The 22634-nt window shown below is 39.6% G+C and overlaps 1 protein-coding gene across 4 annotated transcripts in view; it reads left to right on the top strand.

Annotated features, from left to right (window-relative positions):
- The window catches only part of PNISR (PNN interacting serine and arginine rich protein), a 118335-nt gene that overhangs the window by 92146 nt on the left and 3555 nt on the right, over positions 1 to 22634 (top strand). For 3 of the 4 annotated variants that reach the window (XM_080584049.1, XM_080584048.1, XM_080584050.1), the window contains exons 2-10: positions 9645 to 9754; positions 11002 to 11187; positions 13436 to 13659; positions 15291 to 15477; positions 15752 to 15942; positions 16525 to 16662; positions 17796 to 17895; positions 18595 to 18648; positions 19964 to 20134. In XM_080584049.1, coding sequence (XP_080440175.1) covers positions 9676 to 9754; positions 11002 to 11187; positions 13436 to 13659; positions 15291 to 15477; positions 15752 to 15942; positions 16525 to 16662; positions 17796 to 17895; positions 18595 to 18648; positions 19964 to 20134 — 1330 coding nt within the window. In that variant the 5' untranslated portion in view covers positions 9645 to 9675. Of the gene's footprint in view, position 1; positions 9755 to 11001; positions 11188 to 13435; positions 13660 to 15290; positions 15478 to 15751; positions 15943 to 16524; positions 16663 to 17795; positions 17896 to 18594; positions 18649 to 19963; positions 20135 to 22634 lie in introns of those variants that run through there. The other variant, XM_080584047.1, reaches the window with a different exon arrangement.

Genomic DNA, 22634 nt, shown 5'->3' on the forward strand with positions numbered 1-22634 from the left:
ACGGCACCCGGCACCTGGATGGGACCTGCTGGGCCGTACGGTTAGGGGTGCGCTGCCCCGGCTGGCGTCCAGCGAGTTTCTGGACGAGGAATTGCCGAGCGGTTGTTGTGTGCGCCTCCTCTGACTGTGCTGCCTGTAGCAAGGCCTTCGTAGCGAGGTGCGGGTCACAAACCTTGTGTCAACTCCGCTTTCGCGCCGGCAGGAGACTTGCTGCCTTGTGTGAAGTCCTGCCCTGCAAGAGTGTTTTCTGCGCGTCTGGGCTGCAGAGCTTAGGAGGCCACAGATGTAGCACGGTTCCACAAATTCAGTGGACAGCTTGCTGTATCACCTGTAGCGGCAGAAGGGGAATCTTCGCTGCGTTTGATTATCAGTTAGGCACAGTGTTGTGCAAAGGTGTTATGGAGACAGCAGTGTCCAGTCTCTGCTTTTCATGTCTGAGGTAGCTGAGGATCAGAAATCTGCTTTTGGCAACAAATAATCCTACGTAACATATCTGTGGGTAGGTGTTATTAGGGATTCTTATTTCAGCCACTGAGTGGCCGAGGTTGGAAGGGGCCATCTGGTCCAGCCCCCTGCAGGGACACCCAGAGCAGGTTGCATGCATCCAGGCGGGTTTTGAATACCTGCAGAGAAAGAGACTCCGCAACCTCCCTGGGCAACCTGTTCCATGCTCTGTCACCCTCACAATGAAGAAGTTCTGCATGTGTTCAGATGGAACCTCCTCCGTTTTTGTTTGTGCCTGTGGCTCTGGTCCTAGCTAGGTCACTAGTTCATCTCTTCCCTTAAGTGATAGCTGCATTCGTCGTGACAGGTAAAATCTGCTCACGAACAGTAAGGAATAGCTCTCTGTTTATTAAGGTATTGCTTTTTCTGATTTTGTTAATTAGTTATTGGTGCTGTTTGTTTCTATACAGAGCATGTTTGTAAAGGAGGAAGTTGCAGATGGACAGCAGGGAAAAAGCGCTGTTACGTAGCTAACTGAAAGTCTAACATCATGTCTTCTAGTGGAATGATATGTGCAAAAAATAATCAGATCAGACTTTTTTCCAAACCCGACAGAGTTATGACTCACTGCTTAAGTTGCTTTGGTGCTTCTGTAGCTATGTTTTAACAGTGTTTTTAGAGCTTGTGATAATCAAGCATGTGTTAGTCCTTATGTCTCCAAAATGCAAAAAACAAGTAAATGATACCTGGGTTGCCAGTTTCTGGTCCTTTTGTTTGATTAAAGGGATTGGCTTCAGCTCAGCGGATATGTGGATTTAAGTTTAAAATAACGTAACTTGGAGGCTACGCTGCTTGAATGACTCACTGTAGGAGTTCTTGTAGTATTTTTTTTTTCAGTTTGGCCTTTGTTCAGCCGACTTCATCTTAGTAGCACTGTAAGTATTAGTCGGACCTGCTGACCCATGAAAGAGGTTCTGGAAAACTTTGTGGATACCAAACGAGCTGGTTTCTTCAATTCCTTTTATGTTTCTGTATCTCAGATCCTGGCTATGTATTTGGAAAGCCTCTGGCCTTCAGTCTGAGAAAGAAGTTCCTACATTAGAACTGGAGTGGGGAAATGTAATTGACTTCCAGCATTTCAGTGATAAGCAACTGCAAATGGGCTAGAAGAATTTGACACTTTTTTTTTTGACTAGACATCTTGCTAACAAATCCCAGCAGGCACGTTGGTGTAGTTTCTGGTTCTCAGGAAGAGAAAAGATGTATAGTATCTAGGCATTAAATACTTGCAACAGCTTAGGGTGATGCCTTTGGCCAACTAAAAGTGGGCTGGGGGAAACAGAGTAACAATGAAGATACTTATTTTTAACTTTTTTCCTTAATTATTGCAATCTTAACCTGCCCCATAAATGTTTCATTTTCTAACCAGCGGTTCTGTAACGTAGTAGCAAATACCTGCTTCCATTTTATTTGAAGAAAATGAGTATGTTTTTCTCTGGGTGACGATAAGTGTTATCATGACCCTAATGAAGCAATAGCGCAGCGTGAAAAAGGGAGGAATTATTTTTCGTACAGTCGATATCAACTACCTTGAATGAAAGGAAAAGACTTTATATTGGAACAGGGCGCTTGCACAAAAGATCAGACATCGGGCTGTTGACTTCAAGGACCTCTGAGACCTCTCTGTTTTCCTTTAGGTTCCTCTCCAGAGCTTAAGGCTATATGGGAGATGGAATATAATTTTTTTTACCTAGATACCTGACCGATGAGTGGAATATCAAAAAGAGCATGTCATCTTTTAACCCTGTGCCTAAAGGCAGTAGTTGTGTGGGGGTTCTCAGAGTATGCGTTGCAGCCTGCAGTTTCAGCTTCTTTGCTTATTAAGGCACTGCATGCTTCTATGCTAAAATGCAGCACCTGTTTGGAAGGCCTGTAAGACCAGATCTTTAGTCACCAGAAGAACTTCTGCGGCTACATATTAGAGCTCAAACTGCAAGTAAAACTTGTCAGGCCATCTCCCATCCCTGTCGTTCAGGGGTGGTGAGTAACATTTATCAGAAAGGTGGTGCAGCAGCCCCTCTTTTGCATCAGAAAGCACTTGATTATTGGCTATGGTTCAGTAGGTTCCAAAACCACCTGCCTTCAGTCTGCCTGTCTACAGGGTTGAGTAAACCAGACTGTCAGATTGCGTGCTGGTTATATGGTGAGATGATGTTAGCGTCCGCTGTAGGAATACCTGACCTTGATCTCTTCAGCTCACGAAGGTAACTTCTGCCGCTTTTCTCCTAGGACAGCGTGAATCCTAGGCTGTCTCCTGATTTCTTGGAGTTGAGGTAGTTTTGTGCATTCCCTTTGATCTTGCTTTTAACAGATACACTGTTGAATGTTGTCTTCCTACGAATACCTGTTTTTCTCTGCCAAGACACTTCACTTCCAGGAATATGCTGGGATGTGCCATTAAGGATCTCCAGATCTCTTTTCCTGCAGAAGCTGCTGCTGTATAAGGTGTTCTGTGTAGTCTGGATGCTGCGTAATGCTCATATTGGAGAGGAGCATATTTTCCCAATGACGGGAGGTTCTTGGGAGGAGCAAGAAAGCCTGCTAGATGTACTCATCACATAGATGTGGTTTTCTTCCTGATGCTCTTCTGGAGTGCAGCTGACTTTGTAAGCCTGTGTGCTTCTCATCTCCACTATCTCCATTATCTCTATTAAATTTTGTTTATGGGCAGGTCTTCCATATCACTCCAGGGAAAATTTCTTGACTCTTCTCAGTTCTGCTGAATGCAGTGTCATAAGGCATGTAATGGAGATAGCCCACTTGTCACCCTGGCATTGCTCTATCTTATATTCGTGGGACTGAGCCTCACTCCCCAAGACAGCTCTCTGCTGCTGAGTGGTCCAAGCACGGTTAACTGTGCACAAGCACTCTTGAACTGGATGACAGCTTCTGTGAAGCTGCCAAGGCAGAGAGATGTCCAAGGAATCTGAGCGAGCCTGAGGGTTCAAGTTGTGTTGGTGGCTTTGTTTAAAAAACGGCCGCATCCTTGACATCCACGGGCAGCTACCTGGAACACCTCTGGGGCCTTCACTAAGCACTGTGCCATTGGGAAACCCGTGCTGCACGCGGCAGGGCGGCATCGCCGTTGGTGAGCAAGTCTGTATCTGCCTGAAGATAACAGTGGGGTGATCTGGGGGGAGTGCTGGGGAGAAGTCTCCCAGAGTTTAAAGTGAGCATAAGAATTGCCACTCAAAACTCTGGCCGCTGGTAAGTAGCTTCTACTTGTATACTTCTTGGTGTGTGTGGTGTGTCTGGACACATCATACAAATATATTGGAAAATACCTTATTTGTGGACAAAGGCAAGCCGAAGAAGATGACATTTTTCCTAAAAGAACAGGTTAACGTGTAGGTATAGTCTGTTGCTGAGATTCACATCACAGTCGAGGAAAGGAGTGGGAAGGTAACTTTTAAAATAGGTGTTCTTTCTCTGTCTTACCCTAGCTTTTGTTGGGTAATATCCTGAAGTGTAATAGAGAATTTGACACCAGCCTCAAATTTGTCTGGGTGCTGTTGGCCCTCAGAGTTTACTGCCTGCTGGGCATCGAGGTAAGTCCTAGATATGCCCCCACACCAGCTTTTCTTCCTAGAAGAGGAGCTTTGACCAGGAGTCCTCTTAAAGGTGGCACATTTTAGTGCTAGTAATTTGGTGTAATAAAACTTCATTCAGAAGGCTCAGCCTTTGAATAAAGTTCCAGTCTTAGAAAAAGGATAATTTTTAAAGCATGCAGCAGAACATATTTTGGAGCAAGTCTGCTTTTAAAAGCTTTATCAAAATTTTGAGACATTACATTAATTTCCTATAATCTGTTAAGTACTTGTGACTGAAATTAAATGCGAACTGACAGGGTTCTTTTCTGTCATGTGATTGTTCCTGTATAAAGCAAAAATAATGCTGAATTGGCTTCTGTTTCTTCATTGGTAAACAGATTTTTAATAGATTCAGGTTCCTGTTCTGTGATCTGACTTCAGGGAACGGTTCTTGGAGCATCAATAAATGTCCTTTTGTTTATTCATGCTTTCTGGAGAGGCAGAAAGCAGAAGGGCTATATTCAATGAAATTGGAGGGTAGAACAGCTAAGTAAAGGAGCCTTAATTCATCATCATGAGGGAGGTCAGTATTTCCTTTTGCAAGGAGGGATCTGTAAAATCAGTCCATTCTTTGAACCTGTTTCCCTTTCAAAACTTGTACGCACTGGTGGCACTGGAACCAGGGTGTCCTAATGGCTTCTAATTTGATGCGCCCCCTCGGTTAGTAAGGAAGAGTCTTGCTAATGTCTGACTCTGATAAATTCTAGCTGGTAAAGTCTACCAATCGTCTTCCCCCTTTTTGGCAGAATATAAGGCTTGTTTCAGTGCAGTTTGGATGCTCTGCGGTGTGTTTGCCCTGGTGTCACTAGAGGAAAATAGGCTTAGATCTGTCCTCTGCCGTTAGGTGAAGTCTCTTTCTTTCAGGTGATGCCGACTGGGGAAGTCTGGAAGAAATTAGCATTCATTTGTTATATGTGTGGCAGGATCCCAAGTTAGTTTGGGCAGTGCAAACTGCAATTAAGTCAGAGAGGATGTTTATTCTTTTTTCTCCATCCCTTCATTATTGCTACATGAATTGTCTCATGAAAATACTTGCTTCTTGTCACATACATCTGTACGAGTGGGTTCAGCTGTTTCAAGCCTTTAAGCGATTGACTTGATGGAGGGGAGACATTGTGTTTATTTTCCCTCAATATTAGGGATTAATATCTTGCCATAAATGTAAAAATTACTGAGAACAGCTTGCATTTTCTTAGCTATGTTTTGCGAGCTCATCTATGTGTAGTTGGTGCCCTTTGTGGTTTGTGGCACTCATGTTTAAACGTGTCATTTTGTTAGCTCTCACATCTGTTTGTTTTCATTAAGTGAAGACATCTCAGTCTGCATGGATACTGTTTTTTCTTTTGAAGTCTTTAAAATAGCATCACTAGCAAAGGAAAATGTAAGAGTGATGCGTGGGACAATACTGAGCTTCTCTGGAAAAGTCCTATACTCTTCTCAGCAGAAGGTACACAAGCGGTGTACAAAGTATTACTGCTTCTTATGTAAAACAGTAACATCAAGTAGTCTACATGCATGTAATGTTATAAATGTGTGAGTATGTAAGATTTATTTAGTTATCTTTTAGGTTATGGTAACTTAAAGGGCTGAAATCCGTTTATTTGCCTTTGAAACTTAACAGAAGCTGAAGTCATTAAATCAATACTTAGGAAAACAATCCATGAAGGCAATAAGCTACCTTTAAATTCCTGTACTAAGTGAGAAAGCTCGTCATCCTTTCAAGTACCTTTTTCGTGTTAACTCCGTACCAGTTAGTAAAAACTCAGTAAAAGTGCAGGAAACCAAGCAGGGGAGTCTGTTTCTCTTCCAGGAACAAAATGCAGTGATGTGTCCTGTTGTTTCTGGGCACTGTGTAGATGGAGGCCTCAGAACAAACCACTTTTCTTCACTGGCTGTGAGTAGTACGTATTAAAACACATCACCTAGTTTTGAATACTGAAAGAATTTGAACACGTTTTATATTTTCCTTTAGCAAGTATATTTAAAGATCAGTTTTATTAAATATAAACGCTTTCAGATGATAATTTTGTTTTTCTTATCCAATTCCAGTTTCTGTCCAAAAAATAGCACAGGGGAGATGAGCTGAAATGGGTAGAAAATGATAAATGTTTTTTGGCCAGTTTTCCTGCGATATTTGTAGGAGTACTTCTGTGTGCGCATACACAGATGCATAAAGAAAGTGATGCAATTGCTAGAACATTTGTGTAGTATGTGTTTTTGATTAGTAGAGAAAGTTTTATGCTAAATTTGGTAATGAATCTGCTTACTTGAAAGCCAGCATGTCTTAGAGTTGCCAATGTATGAAAATTAACATTTCTTAAGGATAGCAGTGAAAGTACAAATGCAATGCAGCATCGAGAGCTTTCAAATGCGGCTCATAAACTAACATTAGCAGTTTTAAATAATTATTTTTATCATTCTTCTCCGGTTGGCATTGTTTGCAGAACTTCAACACTGGATTAATTCAGAGTTACACGGAGTTGTTGCTATCTGGTTATATTGGTGTGTATCAGAACAGGAGGTGGCTCCATGTCTGTCATGAGCTCTTCACATCTGGCTTTGCACTCCCCTGCTTGACTTCTGTCCCCAGAATAGCAGCAATAGGGTGAAATAATCTCGCTGGGGAAACCTGAAGGCTCTGGGCCATGCTGCTTTGCAGAGTGGCAGGGAAGTGGCGGTGGGTGCTGACACAAAACCTGCTGGCACTGAGGCCAGCTGGCACAGCGAATTACTTCCTTTGAGCAACTTGCACAACAGTAAGTCGCTGTCTTGGGGGCATGTGATGTGGAGGAGATGGGAGGAATTTGTTACCTTGCATCCTTTTCTTTCATTCCAAACTGGTGCCTCAGTTTGTCCGTGGTGAGGATCAAGGCCTGAGCATAAAGGGAAAAATGAGGGAATACTGAACAGCCTGTTCAGTGCAGAGTCCGGGAGAAGCAGGGAGCTGCTGGGTGTTTTCGCAGGTACTAAAGTGTATTGCAGACTAATTCTCTTAGTTGGAACGCGTCAAAAAAGTCTGTGCCAAGGTTTTGGGACAGAGATAGAGCCAGTCCAACAGAAATAAATCTTACCTCTATCAAGTAAACATTGTGGGGGGTCTCCAATTCCGTAGAATTTCTGGAGGTGCTCTTAATAATCATATTTCTACACTTCATAAGAGAAGTTAATATTTCTTTAACTGTATTAAAAAGTGTTTTTAATTTTTTTTATTATTATTATTGCATTATTGCCAGAGCTATTTAATCTTCTACTTTTTTTCTAAGGTTATTTTAGTGAATTTTGGCAAACTTTGTTCAGGGAATTACATATTTAGTTAAACAAGTGATGTCAGAGTTACCAAAATACATTTTTATTACTGCTAGTGGGATTTAACAGCTGGAAACAAACTGAATACATGCCGTGAAGCTGTTGGGCTCTTTGAAGGCTGGTGGTTATCTTGAACCTCAATTGTTACAGCTTTGTTTTTATGTAAGCAAGTTTATTTTGACAATGGAAACAATCTGGATTCTGGAGGGGAAAATGGATTGAGGGGAGGAAGAAAGTTATTTACTTTTTGCTTGCTTTATGGTGAGTAACCTTACTTCAGGCACGTGAGTTTGCTTTTTCGTACTTTGTGTATGAAATATTAGCTTAAATGTTGCATTAAGTGGCAGGGTGGTTCCCTTCTTAGTGGCTTTTTTTTTCCACTCAACTGGTGCAAGAAAGCTGACTTCCTAGGTACATACAGATCAAAATGTAAACGTGTAGGGCAAAAAAAAATACATGCTATTGACCTACTAGAAGTATTAATATCATAAATATGTCATTGAAAAGGAAAAAACATGTATGTACTTAATTTGGCAAGAAAAGACAGGGAAAATAATGAAGCAGGATTTGCCTGATACTCTTCTCCGTTCCTGAACTTGATCTGGTCTTGTTTAAAGCCCCTCCTTCCCCCCAGAAGGTATTTGCAACTGATTTTTTTTTTTCCTGAACTATACACACACAATTTTTGTACCTGCTTGAATGTAAGTGGTCTCAAAACAAAGGTGACCGATGTTTTTTCAGATTAAATATTAAAAAAAAAAAGAGGTCTGTAAAATAGTCACCTGCATTCATCTCTGCATGACCCATCATCTCACAACTTTGTGTGCAGTTTTCGTGTGTTTTTGCAGCACGCTGCTTTCTTCGTGTGCAGTCATGCAGTTATTTATGTGAACGTGTAGCCACTAGGCACGAGATCCCTTTGCAAGCAGGATCCACTATAGTTGCACTTTTTGTGTGTGCTGCAGGCTGGGGATACGTGCAGGGTGCTAAATAAGAGTGGTCGGGGCTGTGTCGCTGGCTGCCCATCCGGGCAGCTCTGGCTGCTTTCAGCTGGTTGCTTCTGAGGGAGGCAGGCTGTGTTTGTTCCTTCTGCATTGCACTTGGCTGCGAGCCTCCTCTGGGTCGTAGGTGCTGCTTCGGTGACCTCAGGGAATATATATCTGTATTATAAGTTCAGAGTGTTTGAGACAGCCTACGTGGGTGATGCCTTTATAGCATGAAATCAAGGTCTGTGTGTTCAACGGCGTGAGGATTATATTGCTTGGGCGGAAAGCCTGTTGAGGAGTTGTTTGCAGACTGTACAAGGCAGAGGTGTAGTACTTGGCGCAGTCTGACCTATGCTGGCATTTGGGAACAGTTCCTGAACTGAAGTATTCCCAAACTGTGCCCAGGCTTGGTGTTCAGGAAGGCCCTGTGGAGCAGAGTAGGTGGCCACGCTCCGGCCCCCCATATGTGACGGGTTATCTGTGCACAGGAGGTACATGTTACTGAAAGAAATCCGCTCGCTATTACGGACATTCCTACCTGCTAGGAGCTGCTCTACCTCACCCCCTTCCTGCAGGGCTGGTCCTGGGGCGCCTGGTAAAGCAGGTGCCACGGCTCCTGCTCTGGCAGGTCCCACTGCTGGCACTGCCAGCCCAGGGGGGACGTACAGCACTGCACTAAAAATGCCTCTAATGACCTCGGGAACGTGTGGTATATGTGCACTTAGGCAGTGATATTGTTTTCATCAGATTTTTAAGGCATATTTTATTTAGAAATAATGAGTCTGCACAATACATCAAGTGTGTGTGGATGCTGACTTGTACCTGTTTGGTTCTGTAGTTGGTAATGATCTGGTAATGATCCGTGTACCATTTGGTGACGTTCCTTTGTCTCACTTAATGGCCTCACATGAAACTAGTATAGAAAAGTACACAGCTTTTCTCTGCAACACAGGCAAAGATGTCATTTAAGTAATGTCTTATCTGCTTTCACTTTCTTTGAATTACATTTACTGGCGAATGTTTTTGTCTTACAAACTTGTCATGTCTTTCCTTGAACTTCATGTAGTAGTTAATTTCTCTGCAAAAATGCGGAGAAAGTGTATTGCTCTAAAGGATGAACCATTTCTTCCAGCTTAAAATATTAAGCCAGCATTGCTTCAGCTTGCTTTGCAAGGCTTAAATATATCTGCAATTATTTAAGTTTCAGTTGTGTGATATTTCATGGGCATCTATTTAAATATACAACTATTATTTTTAGTTGAAATATAGACTATATAAAGACTTAAAAGATGTGGGATCAACCTTGGCAGCAATGGCCTTTGAACCAACAGCAGTGGATGCAGTCATTTCAGCACCAACAAGATCCAAGTAAGTATATAGAAAGCTTTGGGGATTAAATTCTTTTTCTGTTGTAATTTGAATTTCTGAGTCTTTGTTACAGAGCATGACTGAGAGTTGCTTTTTTGTATCTGCTTTCAAGATAATATATTTACGATGCTTTTCTCAACAGCTACAAGAAAGAGTCCATACATTCATTTCAAATGTTTTGACGTCTTTAATACTTAATACAGGCCAGCAAACTGAGTAATTCTGGACAAATTATATCAACCTTCTACCAGTCATTCAGATCTACATTTAGACCACATGTACTTTTACAGAATCTGTATCCCTTTCAGTTCTTTTTCTAAGCTAAATCATAAGGAAGTTTTATTTCAGAAAATCTGCCTTTTTGTTCAGTGCCTCTGTGGCAAAAATATTAATGTAGATATGTACACAGAAAAAACTCACTAGAAAACAGGTATGATACTTGGTTTAGGTTATGGCAGTGATGATCATGATCTGTTGTTTGCATTTTATTCCCATCAAAAACCATTTTAAGCAGTAGAGCATTACTTTAAATTGAGTGTGAGCTGACAGCAATTAAAGGTATTCAGAGAAATGCAGAAATGAATAAAGAGGATAGAGGAATGTATTTAATACTCGGGCAGAGTGATCGGGCTGACTGGTTTAACATTGTTTTCTGTCACTTAAATTTCTGTAACTTTGCTAGAGAGCTTTCCTGACGTGATAATGAGCAGAAGACATAACGCTGTTCTCAGATGAGAGTACAATTTATTTACCTACTGGTAGGAACTATAGCAAAGAAAGAAGGGGAAGAGAACTAACATAAAATAACATTCCAAAAACTGTATTGCTTAAAATGTATACATTGCAAAATGTGGTTTACTAACTATGTTAGAGACTTAGAACAGTTCAATCTTTATGAATTTAGAATTTAAGGCTTATATGTAGTTCTTTTTGACATCAAAATTAGCCTACTTATGGGGAAAAAAGTGTGTTACTGTCATCTACTCAGTGTTAATGTGAACCTAAAATAATCTGCCTTGTGGCATTTTGAACACGTGCAGGGAAACTGAACTTCAGCAAGTATGTATGCTTTGACATTTGTTTTGTTTGTTTTACTGTACCCTGTGAAGAAGTTTTAATGGTGCTCGTGGTACTTGCTGAAGGCAAGCATTACCTGTTTCTCTTGAGCAATGACATGTAATTGAGAAACAGTGTTACATTTGAGAAACTTGAATACTAACCTTTTAAATTTCCACTGTTTATTTTAGGCCAGATTGACTGGGCTGCATTAGCTCAAGCATGGATTGCTCAGCGAGAAGCCTCAGGGCAACAGAGTGTAGTGGAACAGCAAGGAATGATGCCAAATGGACAGGATATTTCAGGAATAGAGTCTGGTCCAAACAACCATAATAATTTTCAGGGGGATCCCAACTTCAACAGAATGTGGCAGCCAGGTTTGCTATCCTTCCCATTCATTCTTTTTTTTTGTGTAATGAAATTTTATTTTTGTCAGGCATTTTTGGGTGTGAATGTGCCCTGTCTCTCAGGTGTCAACATACCATACTACCAGTAGCAGCAGCTAATTAGCTGAGCATCACAGCTGGTACTTTCCAGTCAGTGTTCCACAAAATGGGTAACAAAGGTTTTGAAACATGGCTTGGTAATCTCTATGTAAATAAATATGCAAAATATTTGTTCTGTCCCTGAATGTTGTAGAAAGGTAGTGTGAATAGCAGTTACATATTTATTTCCCCCCAGTTTTATTCGTAGAGAGGTAAAAGTAAGGAAGACATTTCATTGATAATAAGGCATCATTTATTACATTGTAAATGTTGGGAACCCAGTTCTCCCACAGAAAATGCAGAACAGGAAAACATCCATTAAGGATTAGATCCAGAGTGAGAAAGATGTAACACATTTTGTTAATGGGAAACACTGTGCCACCATATCCTGTTACCATTTGGTATATCATCCAGAGAATATGTTGTTTTCCCAGTGTTTTGGGACACTGATAAAGACTGTGCTGATGCAGGCAGGGCCTGGCTTCCCCTAATTTAGTCATTGTCATTCTTAGTGTCTAACAGTCTCAGAAGACAAACTAAATCATAGTGTACATGGCTTGCCAATGTCCTTCTTCACGTATTTACTGTTTATCTTTCTCCAGTGTCCTTCCAAGTTTCTATGTCAATTCTGGATCTAAAAGTTCTTTGCATGCTACTGATAAAGGGGCAAAATGGCAGTCTGAAAGCCATCTGCGCAACTAGCAGACAGTTCATTCTGAAGGGTGTCATATTCCAGAAGTGAAAACAACATGTTGTATGCAACTTGCAAGCTTTCACATCAGTTGATTTAATATAAACTGGGCATTTAAGTAGTGTCAAAAGTTAAGATGAGCAATAACTGTTGTAAGCTGTACTTAAAGGACAAAGGATTCTGTCTCTTAGAATACTTCAGAAGCATTGACTTTGGAAAAAGATTTGAATAATCAGCTAAATATGATCTTCCAGGATGACAGTGAGAGTGAAAGGAGCGATGCCATCTTTGAACGTGCAAATAAAAGAGTAGCCAAATAGCAACTAAATAGGGGTAACAGTTTTTCTATAGTAATGCATCCAATTATAGAACCATAGAATATCCCAAGTTGGAAGGTACCCACAAGGAACATTGAGTCCAACTCCTGGCTCCACGGAGGACCGCACAAAAATCAGACCGTGTGTCTGAGAGCATTGTCCAAACACTTCTTGAGTACTGTGACCACTGCCCTGGGGAGCCCGCTCCAGTGCCCGGCCACTGTCTTGTTGAAAAGCCTTTTCCTAACACCCAGCCTGACCCTCCCCTGTTGCAACTCTATGCCGTTCCCTCGGTTCCTGCCGCTGTCCGCAGGGAGAAATTACCGTGAAAAGGATACTAAAAACTAGAGAAATGAAAAGAATTATTAAAGGATTGGAAGCTACAACTTAACCTGATAGGCTAGGCATTAATTCTTTTATCGGTGAAAGTTAAAAAGGTAGTAACAATCAGTGTCTGTAAGTATTTATATAGTGGATATAATTTTTAGACTGACGTCCTGAGAAGATAGGGCTTACGACCACACAAGCTATTAATTCCTCAAAACCTCCCAATTGTAACTTTAGCCAATTGTAACTTCAGTTTGTTGGTTTATAGCTGTAGCTTATGCTGGGACCTCTGCCTGGATACTGGAGACTCCAGGGAATCATCCTTTATGAAAACACATGACTGCAGAAAGCAGGATTCAGTGGTTCTGCTGCTCACAGAACTACTTACTTTCATACTAGGGTTTTTCTAAATGTGTTATGCAAAGGAATAAAATAGGTCATTATTTTGAAAGCTGAAATAACAGAAGTAGAGAAGTAGGAGCAGTTCTTTTAGCAGCTGACACAATTTCTAAGTGCTGTGATGGATGCAATAATACTGGGAATTGACTAAAACAAACTGACAGATCCTTCCCACTGCCCTCCCCCCCCAAATGTATGTTCTAGTTTGGCTACAGCTTATATGTATTTCCTTCACTTAGTTGTTATTGAGATAGTACAGTACAGCCTGTAGGCTGATGATTTGCCATATCTTTATCATCTGTGTTGCTTTGAGGAACCTTCTGATAAACAGAAGAACACGGAGTGATGGGTGATTCATATAGACATTATTAACTTGTTATTGAATTGTATTCTACATCCTAAACAGAATGGGGAATGCCTCACCAACCCCCTCACCCACCTCCAGATCAGCAGTGGATGGCTCCAACCCCAGGTCAAATGGAAATTGTTCCTCCGTCTGAAGACAGCAACAGTCAGGACAGTGGGGAGTTTGCTTCTGACAACAGGCATATATTTAACCAGAACAATCACAACTTTGGGGCACCTCCCGATAACTTTGCAATGGGGCCAGTGAACCAGTTTGACTATCAGGTGAAACATATTTGTTGCTTTAATATTGTAGACGTGCAGAGTCCCTTCCATGGATGTGTTCCTCTAATATCACCTAGCGGCGACTTTCATTCTTCAGTTCTACAAACAACTACAGAATCTGTTATCTGCTAAGATACATTTTTACCAAATACTTTACAGAAGAAGACTTTAGAGTTTTCTGTTCTAGTGAAGCCAAAGATGCTTTTTTCTAGACTAGTAATGAGAAATGGCGGTTGTCTGCAATATTAAAACGAATCACTGTTTTCCAGTATATAAGCTAACATTATGAAGTTCTGTGTTTTTTTTTTAAAAAAAACAGGGAATAAAGGTCAGAAATATCTACTTAAATACACTAGATAATGTACAATAGGGAACAGTCCTGTATTTGCAGGGAGATAGACTGGATGATCCATTGATCTTTTCCATATCTATCTACTATGATTCTCTGAATAAACAATGGTATTTCTAAAAAAATCCACATCCAATTTTTTCTTCTTTCTGGCATACAAGTTGTATAGCACAATAAAACTGTAGGTGGTTTGAGCACTAACCGTAGAAGGAGGCATCGCACAAATCTTTAAACACAGAGCTGTTGGATTTTTCTCTCAAAACTCTTGATGTAAATGGAAAACTATATGTTTTGAAATGTCGATGTCCTGCTCATAAACAAACCTGAGGGAAGACTGGCAGAAACGTGTTTGTGCCTTCTGGCCCACTTTTCTCTCTTACTCAGTTTTCGTGTTCAGCTATGTTGATAGGAAGTGAACCATTCATTTTCAAATACACTAGGTTTGTAATGGTTTCCTATGTTTACTATTGGGAGACCAAATCTTAAAATGAGTTTCTCAAAATTCTCTAAATACTACAAAAACCTTGTTTTGCAGAGAGTAATGCAGTAACTTAGATAAATAGTCAACAGAATATAATTAAAAAAAAAAACAACAACAACAAACATTGATGCTATACCTTTCTTTCTAAATACCGCCCTCTTAAATAATTTCATTAGGCTTCTGTGGATGCCAAATACTTTTAAAACAAAGAATCCCACTTATGTATGCCTCATGACTTGTGACTTTTGGATTGTATATAGGTTGCTCAGAATCCAGGGTCTGTACTAAACTTGCATATTTGTGCATTTAATATTTTATTCAGCCATATTAATAGCGCCTATGAATGATTACTGGAAGATATGCAGTGCAAAATTCTTTTGCAATAAAAACTCAAACTTTTCATTTTTGTCCTCAGGTTGTAGGTACACGGAAACGCTGATAACATAGCCAGAATTTTAAATCTTTTTTTTTTTTTTTTTTTTCATTTAACTGCATGCTCTGATGATAAGTTGGGAAGGAGCTGCTGGAGATAGATGGTGATTATAGGGCTTAATGGTTAGCACAATGTGAAAGATTGTTTGAAGCCCATTCAGTTTCACTAGTATCCCTGCTTAAACCTAAGTTTACTCCTTAAATATTTAAGGAAAACCTGTTTCATAGGGACCACAGGAAAAGAAATTGAGAGACCTTGTAGCCTAGAAATGGTGGATTCCTACTTGCATGGATTTCTGTAGACCGACTTGCGCACATGCTGTGTACAGTGTTCAATGTGAAGGAAAATAAACTGCATTACTCTTTCAGCATGGGGCTGCTTTTGGTCCACCTCAAGGTGGATTTCATCCACCTTATTGGCAGCCAGGACCACCAGGGCCGCCAGGTCCACCAGCACCTCCTGCACCTCCACAAAATCGAAGGGAAAGACCCTCGTTCAGAGACCGACAGCGTTCACCTATTGCGATGCCTGTGAAGCAGGAGCCTCCACAGATTGGTACATGTTAACCACTCCTTAATGAAAAAAAAAACCCATAAGAACTATGTTTAAAAAAATTGCAAAACGTGAAGACTTTTTTCTTATAAAGGAAAAAAAATGGAAAGAAAAACTTATTCTAAATGTTTGTTTCTTTCACCACAATCACTTGTGTGAGTTGTTTGGATTGGGGTGGAGGGTTTGCTTGTATGTGGCTTGTTTTTTGTTTTTTTTTCCTCCCTGGTATAGGGGAAGGTTTTTTCATTTTACAGAACTATAAACTTTGTTTACGCAGATGCCGTGAAGCGTAGAACTCTGCCTGCCTGGATTCGTGAAGGCCTAGAAAAGATGGAACGAGAGAAACAGAAAAAATTGGAAAAAGAGAGGATGGAGCAGCAACGTTCACAGATGTCTAAAAAAGAAAAAAAGGAAAGTGAGGACGCTGAAGAAGGGGATGGCCCACGGTTACCTCAGAAAAGCAAATTTGTAAGTAGAAGTTTGTTAGGTGTGTATTTCCTGAAATTGTTAACTTTTTAGTCCCTTCAAAAGAGAGACTTCGCATACCGGGCTATCTCTTTGTTTCTGTTGCTTAAAGTAAGGTTAAGCTGCTGCTTTTTTAAAATTTCCTTGGTGTTCTGAAGTTGTCAATGTCTATCTAAGATGTAGAAATACATTACTTGATTTGAAGAAACAATTAAAAAAATGTGCTTTTTTCTGTTTTATTGGAAACATGCATGGTCTTTTGAAATAAGTAGTTGAACAAATTCGGATATCTGTATTTGCTAAACTGAGCCCATTTAAGAGGCCTCGTGTTGCATTCTCTTCAGCAGTTACCTCATTTGTTTGCAGTTCTGAGTACCTGTCTGGCAGTGAACTGGCAAGCATCTGTTTACTTGTGTGGGGAGGGAGGGACCTGTGGGTTCATTATGAGGAGAGAAAAGAAATACGGTTTTACGATAACTGTAATAGAGTTTTCAGTGCAAAGTAAATCAAGTTGATTATCATAAGTAGAAGCTAACAAGCTCTACATTTTTTTTTTTCCTGAAATGTGCGATGCTGTTCTTGTAGGACAGCGATGAGGAAGATGAAGATGCTGAAAACACAGAAGCTGTAAGCACTGGGAAAATCAGCAGGAGTCCATCCCCAGCTCCTCAAGAGGAGCAAAGTGAACCAGAAATGACAGAAGAAGAAAAGGAGTATCAAATGGTATTAATAATGTAGTTCTCACCAAGTGTTGTTTATTTGCTGATATTGTGGGCATAGCAACCTAAATCGCTTTTTCTCTTCCTGATACTGTTAATAGAGGTATTTGACACATCATGCAGTGAAGCAGGGTTAAATCTGCATGTCTCTTTCTCACATAGAATAAACATATAGGTTATAAAAACTCCTATTTAGCCTGGTAGTTGAAGAATATAGTGAATATAGTCTTTACATTGACAGCTATTAATTCTGTGTTTCTGCTTAATTTGGCAAATTCCTAAAAACTTTTATAGATTAAATACATCCACCTGAAAGCTATGCTTCAACCTCAGTTTCTGAAAAAGGGGATTTAAGAAATGTTTTCTTGCAAGAACGTGCTAGAAACTTAAGTCTTGTACAAGTGATGGTTTTACTGTGTCTGCTAAACTGTCATACCTTGAAATCACAGTTGTACGCTAGTTGTTTAACTGAAACCGTGTTAATGAAGGCTCTGGTTTCTGGGGGGGGAAAGTTTTATGAGTATATTTAAATTTTGTGTGTGGCTTTGTGTTTTTTGTTTTTTTTTGTGAAGCATGTGGCCGGATTGAACAGCTTTGAGAATCAGCTAGTAACAATTCATGTTTTTATAGTAAATAAAGACTAATAACATCTTATGTCAGTAACCTCTGATGCAGCATGGGAGTGAGTGTGACACTATGCCAGACAGAAATGTGTTCTTTATTTTTGAAAGAATAAATAGGTTCGATCTAAGCACAGTTCTGATTTACATATTCATTTTTTGCATCATCTTGGACGTTAGCAGTTGGTGCCCTGCCCAAACGTGTATATGTGGTTACGGGTATATGTGGTTACAGTTCACAGTCAAAATACAGGCTGTTGTGCAACTTTTGACTGCAGGTCAAACTTAAACAATTTCAAACTTAGGTTTTTAAGTCATGTCTGCTGAAAGAAAGCATTAAAAAATATGCAGGAGAGTAGTTTCATAGCCATTAAAAGAATTGAATTTCTATGGATTTAATTTAAATGCAGAATTCATTCAAAAGGTTTTGGCCTTTAATTTTATATATATTTTATAAAGTATATATATTATATATATATATATGTATGGCCTTTAATTTTATATACATTTTTTTCAGATGGTGATGACAAAAATGCTGCTGACGGAGATTCTTTTAGATGTCACAAATGAAGAAATATATTACGTGGCCAAAGATGTACACCGTAAAGCAACTAAAGGTATGCCGGTTCTTCTTTAAGCTTCTTCTGTGAATATTCTGTATTTGCATGTCTCTAGAACATTTAACCTCCATAGCTATCCCCCAAGAAGAATTTCAGTATAATGCATCCAACTTGATACAGTTCAAATCCAGTAACCATGTACTATTGTCCTGTGCAGTGTATTGTGAGTTACTTCAGTTGTTCCATTTCTTTCATACAATTCATTTATTTAGTTAAAATGGTACCTGTGTGTCAATGGCTCTTCAGTCGTAGCTGTTTCTTAATGCTATCATTTATATCTCAAGTTCTTAGCTGTTCAGAAGTGAAAACAGATGAACTTTGAGTCCTCAATTAGTAATTTATTTGCTTTCACTATTAACATGTTTTTGTACTTGCATAATGTTTTTTTTAACATAACTGAGTTAATCTAAATATATAACTACTGAAATTTGAAAACTATGTGCAGATGCTGTAACTTGGAAAATGATTTATGAGTATCTGTTTTTTTCTCTTCACTGTTGATTTGCAGTTAAATTCTAAATCTTCGTGGTCAGAAAATCTAGAATTGGTTTTAAATGGATGATGCGTTTTTAATGTTTCTTCTCTCCCTCCAAAGAACAGCAATAGTAGTAGATTTAACAATACCATAGACTCATGACTATGAAATCGTGGCTATTTGTGTTAACATGTTGTTCCTGTTGTTGATGTGATACAAAGCTCCTGCAAAACAGCTGGCACAGTCCAGTGCACTGGCTTCCCTCACTGGACTCGGTAAGTATGTTCCTTATTTTTGAGAGGGCTTAAAGGGGGAGTTTCACTCTTGCCTTGCTTTTCTAGAAATTGCATTTTGAAACTAGATTTTAATTGCCTGGGAGTATGGGTCACTTTGCAGTAACTTTATCAGCACCTCTGTTTGTTCCACAGGTGATCCTACTGATATAAGTGGGATGGTTTTTGGAGTAAAGGCCTAGTCAGTGTGAGTTAGTGTATGAGAATCTTGCCCTGATTTTGGAAAATACATTTTAAAAAAAGAACCATTAGATAAATTTACTTTTCAAAGTATGATTGTTTCAGGAGCACACTGCAGTCTTCAGAGAGAGGAATACTGTTTTATATTTTTCTCCTACTTTGATCCATCCAAACAACAAGGGAAAGCTGATAGAACAGTAATACAAATGCTTATAAATAAAAGTGTTGTCATCTTCACAATTTTTATTTTATTGAAAAACTACATAAGCACAGAGGCTCCCATATCATGTATTACCAGAATCAACACAGGAAAAAGAAATTGAAATTCCAGCTTGAGACGCAAGAGCAAAAGATCTTTCCCAACGTGTGTTTTATCATCTAAAACATACTACAGCGGTGTCAGTGATCATTTATGTGCTTGTTACTTGGAATTCTGATGAATTTGATTGAACGTTATAATCACAAGTATTCAAGTGTTTTAAAACTAACTCAGTAAAGATTGTAAGAACCTCAAGCTGAAAGAAAGTTAAATGTCTCCGTGCCAGATGTTTAAATTGACTTTATATTTCTTATCAGTCCAGTAGTTGTTAATATCTCTGGGGGAGAAGAAAGTCCGCTTCTGTTCCATCTCTATACCTGTCAAAGTGCAATATTTCCTAAATCAGTGTAGAAAAATTGATTTGGCATTCAGAATTTCTGTAGCCTTGGACTACGGAGGAAGCTGAAGTCATTTCAGAGATGTCTTCCGGGAGAGATCCCAGGCATTTCACTGTTTTTTTCTGTCCGGTTGCTGATACAAAGGAAGGCATTGTTATGATCTCCACAGGGAGCTTTTTTGCCCTTCCATACAATGGAAAAAAGTATCGTGATCACAGTGGTTGCTTGATGAAAATAGACGAGCTGTTCCAGAAGGAGTAGAACCGGACAGTAAGCATCAATGCAGATATGGGGGCCTTGTTCACACCAGTCAAACAACATTGGCACTTACCAGAATAAAGTGACTTCTGCTCAGAAGAGGAAGTGAAGGAAGGGCAATGTTACTCTCCTCTTTGCCCACAGAAATATTAAGAACAAAGCTTAATCTTTCCTCGTGATAGACTGGACTTTATGCACGCAGGTGGACTGGGTGGTTATGGATCAGGAGACAGTGAAGATGAGAGGAGTGACAGAGGCTCTGAATCATCTGATACTGATGATGAGGAACTACGACACAGAATCAGGCAAAAACAGGAAGCGTTTTGGAGAAAAGAGAGAGAACAGCAACTATTACTAGAAAAACAGCTAGAAGGTAACTAACATAATGTCTTCTTACTATGCTGCTGTGTATGTAGTTAATACTTAGCATATACAAATTTGTGGGAGAGAAGTTGCATTTTAAGCCAAAAAATATGAAGTCTAATTTAGAAATAATGTTCTTTAATTAGATTATATTAATGAAAAACAATGATTTTTGAGCTATTTGATCCAAATTGGGCTTGCTTCTTTTCTAACAAGGAAAAAAAAGATGTAGCATTTTCCATAAACTATTTGACTTGAGTGTTTAAAAGATCAGACAGCATATAGACATATATGTTACCTATGGATATTATGCTACATAAATAATAGTATCTCTTTATAAAAAAGCACGTGTGTGTATTTTATTTATATGTATATATACATATATAAGTATTTACAAAACTATTAGTATCTCAGTTTTGTGTGAGGGATAAATTTCGTCCCTCTGCACCAGACTGCGTTTTATATAAACTTGATTCCTTAAAGTTGCATATACAGCACATTTCACTTAATCTGAAAAGCTTGCCCTTGTGTTACATAATCTTATGCAGTACGCCTTTCAGACTGTACAGTTGGAAACTACAGTTTCTTTGAACTCATTGTTCTCAGCTGTAGATGAGGTTTCTGTCCATATACTGCACCTTTATAACAGGGTTTCTGGACCTAATACTGGGAACAGATTAGTGAAACCAGTAAGTTCACATTTAGCCTCTGAGAAGGTGGCAGGGTTGATTTTAATAAATAAATGTGATTTACTTCTGCTTCTCCCTACAAGGTAAGGTTTATCCCTTTGTACCAATATTATAGCTCAAAAGGGTATCACAGTTGCCTTGCACTGCTGAAGAGCAGTCTAGATGGATGGATGAATACAATGGTAAGAAGTTCACGTCATTTTTCAGGATATAAGTTAAGTTGGAGGAGGAAAAAATGCTATTAGAACATTTTTTTCTTATTTTTACATGGATGATTTTGTCCTTTTTATTTTATCCTTTTAGGCCCAGAAATGGACATGAAACGCTTAATAAAAGGCTGTACTAGCTAAACATTTTCTTTCCTTAACACTCCTGTCTCACTCTGCGTGTTTTAAGATTTATGCGTAAAAGAATAGCAGTATGGCATGTGACATAGTTGTGGCTTATGATCTCTGTCTTCCTAGTGCAAGAGGTCAAATACCAGTTCAGGGACAGCTCTGCTGGGCTGCTTGGAGAAATAGAAATCTAGAATCATGGAGTGGTTTGGGTTGGAAGGGACCCTAAAGCCCACCCAGTTCCAACCCCCCCCGCCATGGGCAGGGACAGCTCCCACCAGACCAGGTTGCCCAAAGCCCCATCCAGCCTGGCCTTGAGCACCTCCAGGGATGGGGCATCCACAGCTTCTCTGGGCAAACCTGTTCCCGTGCAAGTAAATAGAGAAAGAAGCTGATTCTGTAAGTCCAGAATAGTAAAGGCAGGGTTACCTGCCTGTTGTAGAGGCGTTTAGAAAAGACAGATCTCTAGTATACAATATAGCATCTTCTAACATACGCTGGCTTCTGCCTGTGTTGCCTAATATCTCAGGGACCAGATGGAACTGTTTTCTGCATTACATTTGGGCAGAAGTTGCTATTTGAAGTACTCTGGGTTTCCAGATGCAGTTTTATTCCCTAAGTTAATTCATGAACTGATAGCCCACATCAGAAGGCCATATTTTGGCTAAAAATGTTATATGTCAGTTCTTTTTTTCTGGGTTCAATTAAAAATGGGAGGGGGAAGTAAACTTGGCCAGCGATGCAAAGGATCCATGTGGAACAGAAATAAGTAAAACTTCTTTAAAGTTGGAACCCCCTAGAAAATGCTCCGAGAGTCTGAATTTCTTTATTTTGCTATATGAAAATCCTGGTCTGCACATTTACTGTTACTTTCAGGAAATGTATTTTTATTTCCGGAGTTATCTCCTTAGCATGTTTGTAGTCTTTGCTGACTACCAAGCTTACATACAATCTCAACTGATGTTAACTCTTTCTGTTGTAAGAGCTTCACCATCTATCTGTATGAAATGCTGTGGTTTTTACTCCTTAGCTGAGTTTTAGGAAAATTGTTTACAAGTCTCCTTTTTATGCTGTTCCTCCCTTCCTTGGAATTCCTGGGCTACAAAAATCTAAGGAAAAATGAACAAGGAAAAATGTAAATTGCTTGCACTAGTTAGCATTTAGGAATAATCTAACTTTCCTTGATAAAACCATAAACTGGCTTTTTTGTTTCAAAAAGCAAGCATGCGTCACTGCAGGAGAGGGTACTTTCTCTAAGATTTTTTTGGATTATCTGGTCTACAAATGGTACAGGCAGCTACAGCGAGCATTGTTTTGAGGTTCAGGGGCAACACATGCATTTTGGGGCAATACACTTTTAGACTTGACAGTGGTCACTTAACCACACATAAACAGGGCTGGAAGGAAGGAAGCACAGGTATAGCTGGAGGTGTATTACAAGAAGGAGAAAGGGAGATTCTGGTGTGTAGAATGGTTGCAGGAGAAA

Source organism: Anser brachyrhynchus, assembly GCF_964034855.1.
Source record: "Anser brachyrhynchus genome assembly, chromosome: 3".
NCBI classification, from domain to species: Eukaryota; Metazoa; Chordata; class Aves; order Anseriformes; family Anatidae; genus Anser; species Anser brachyrhynchus.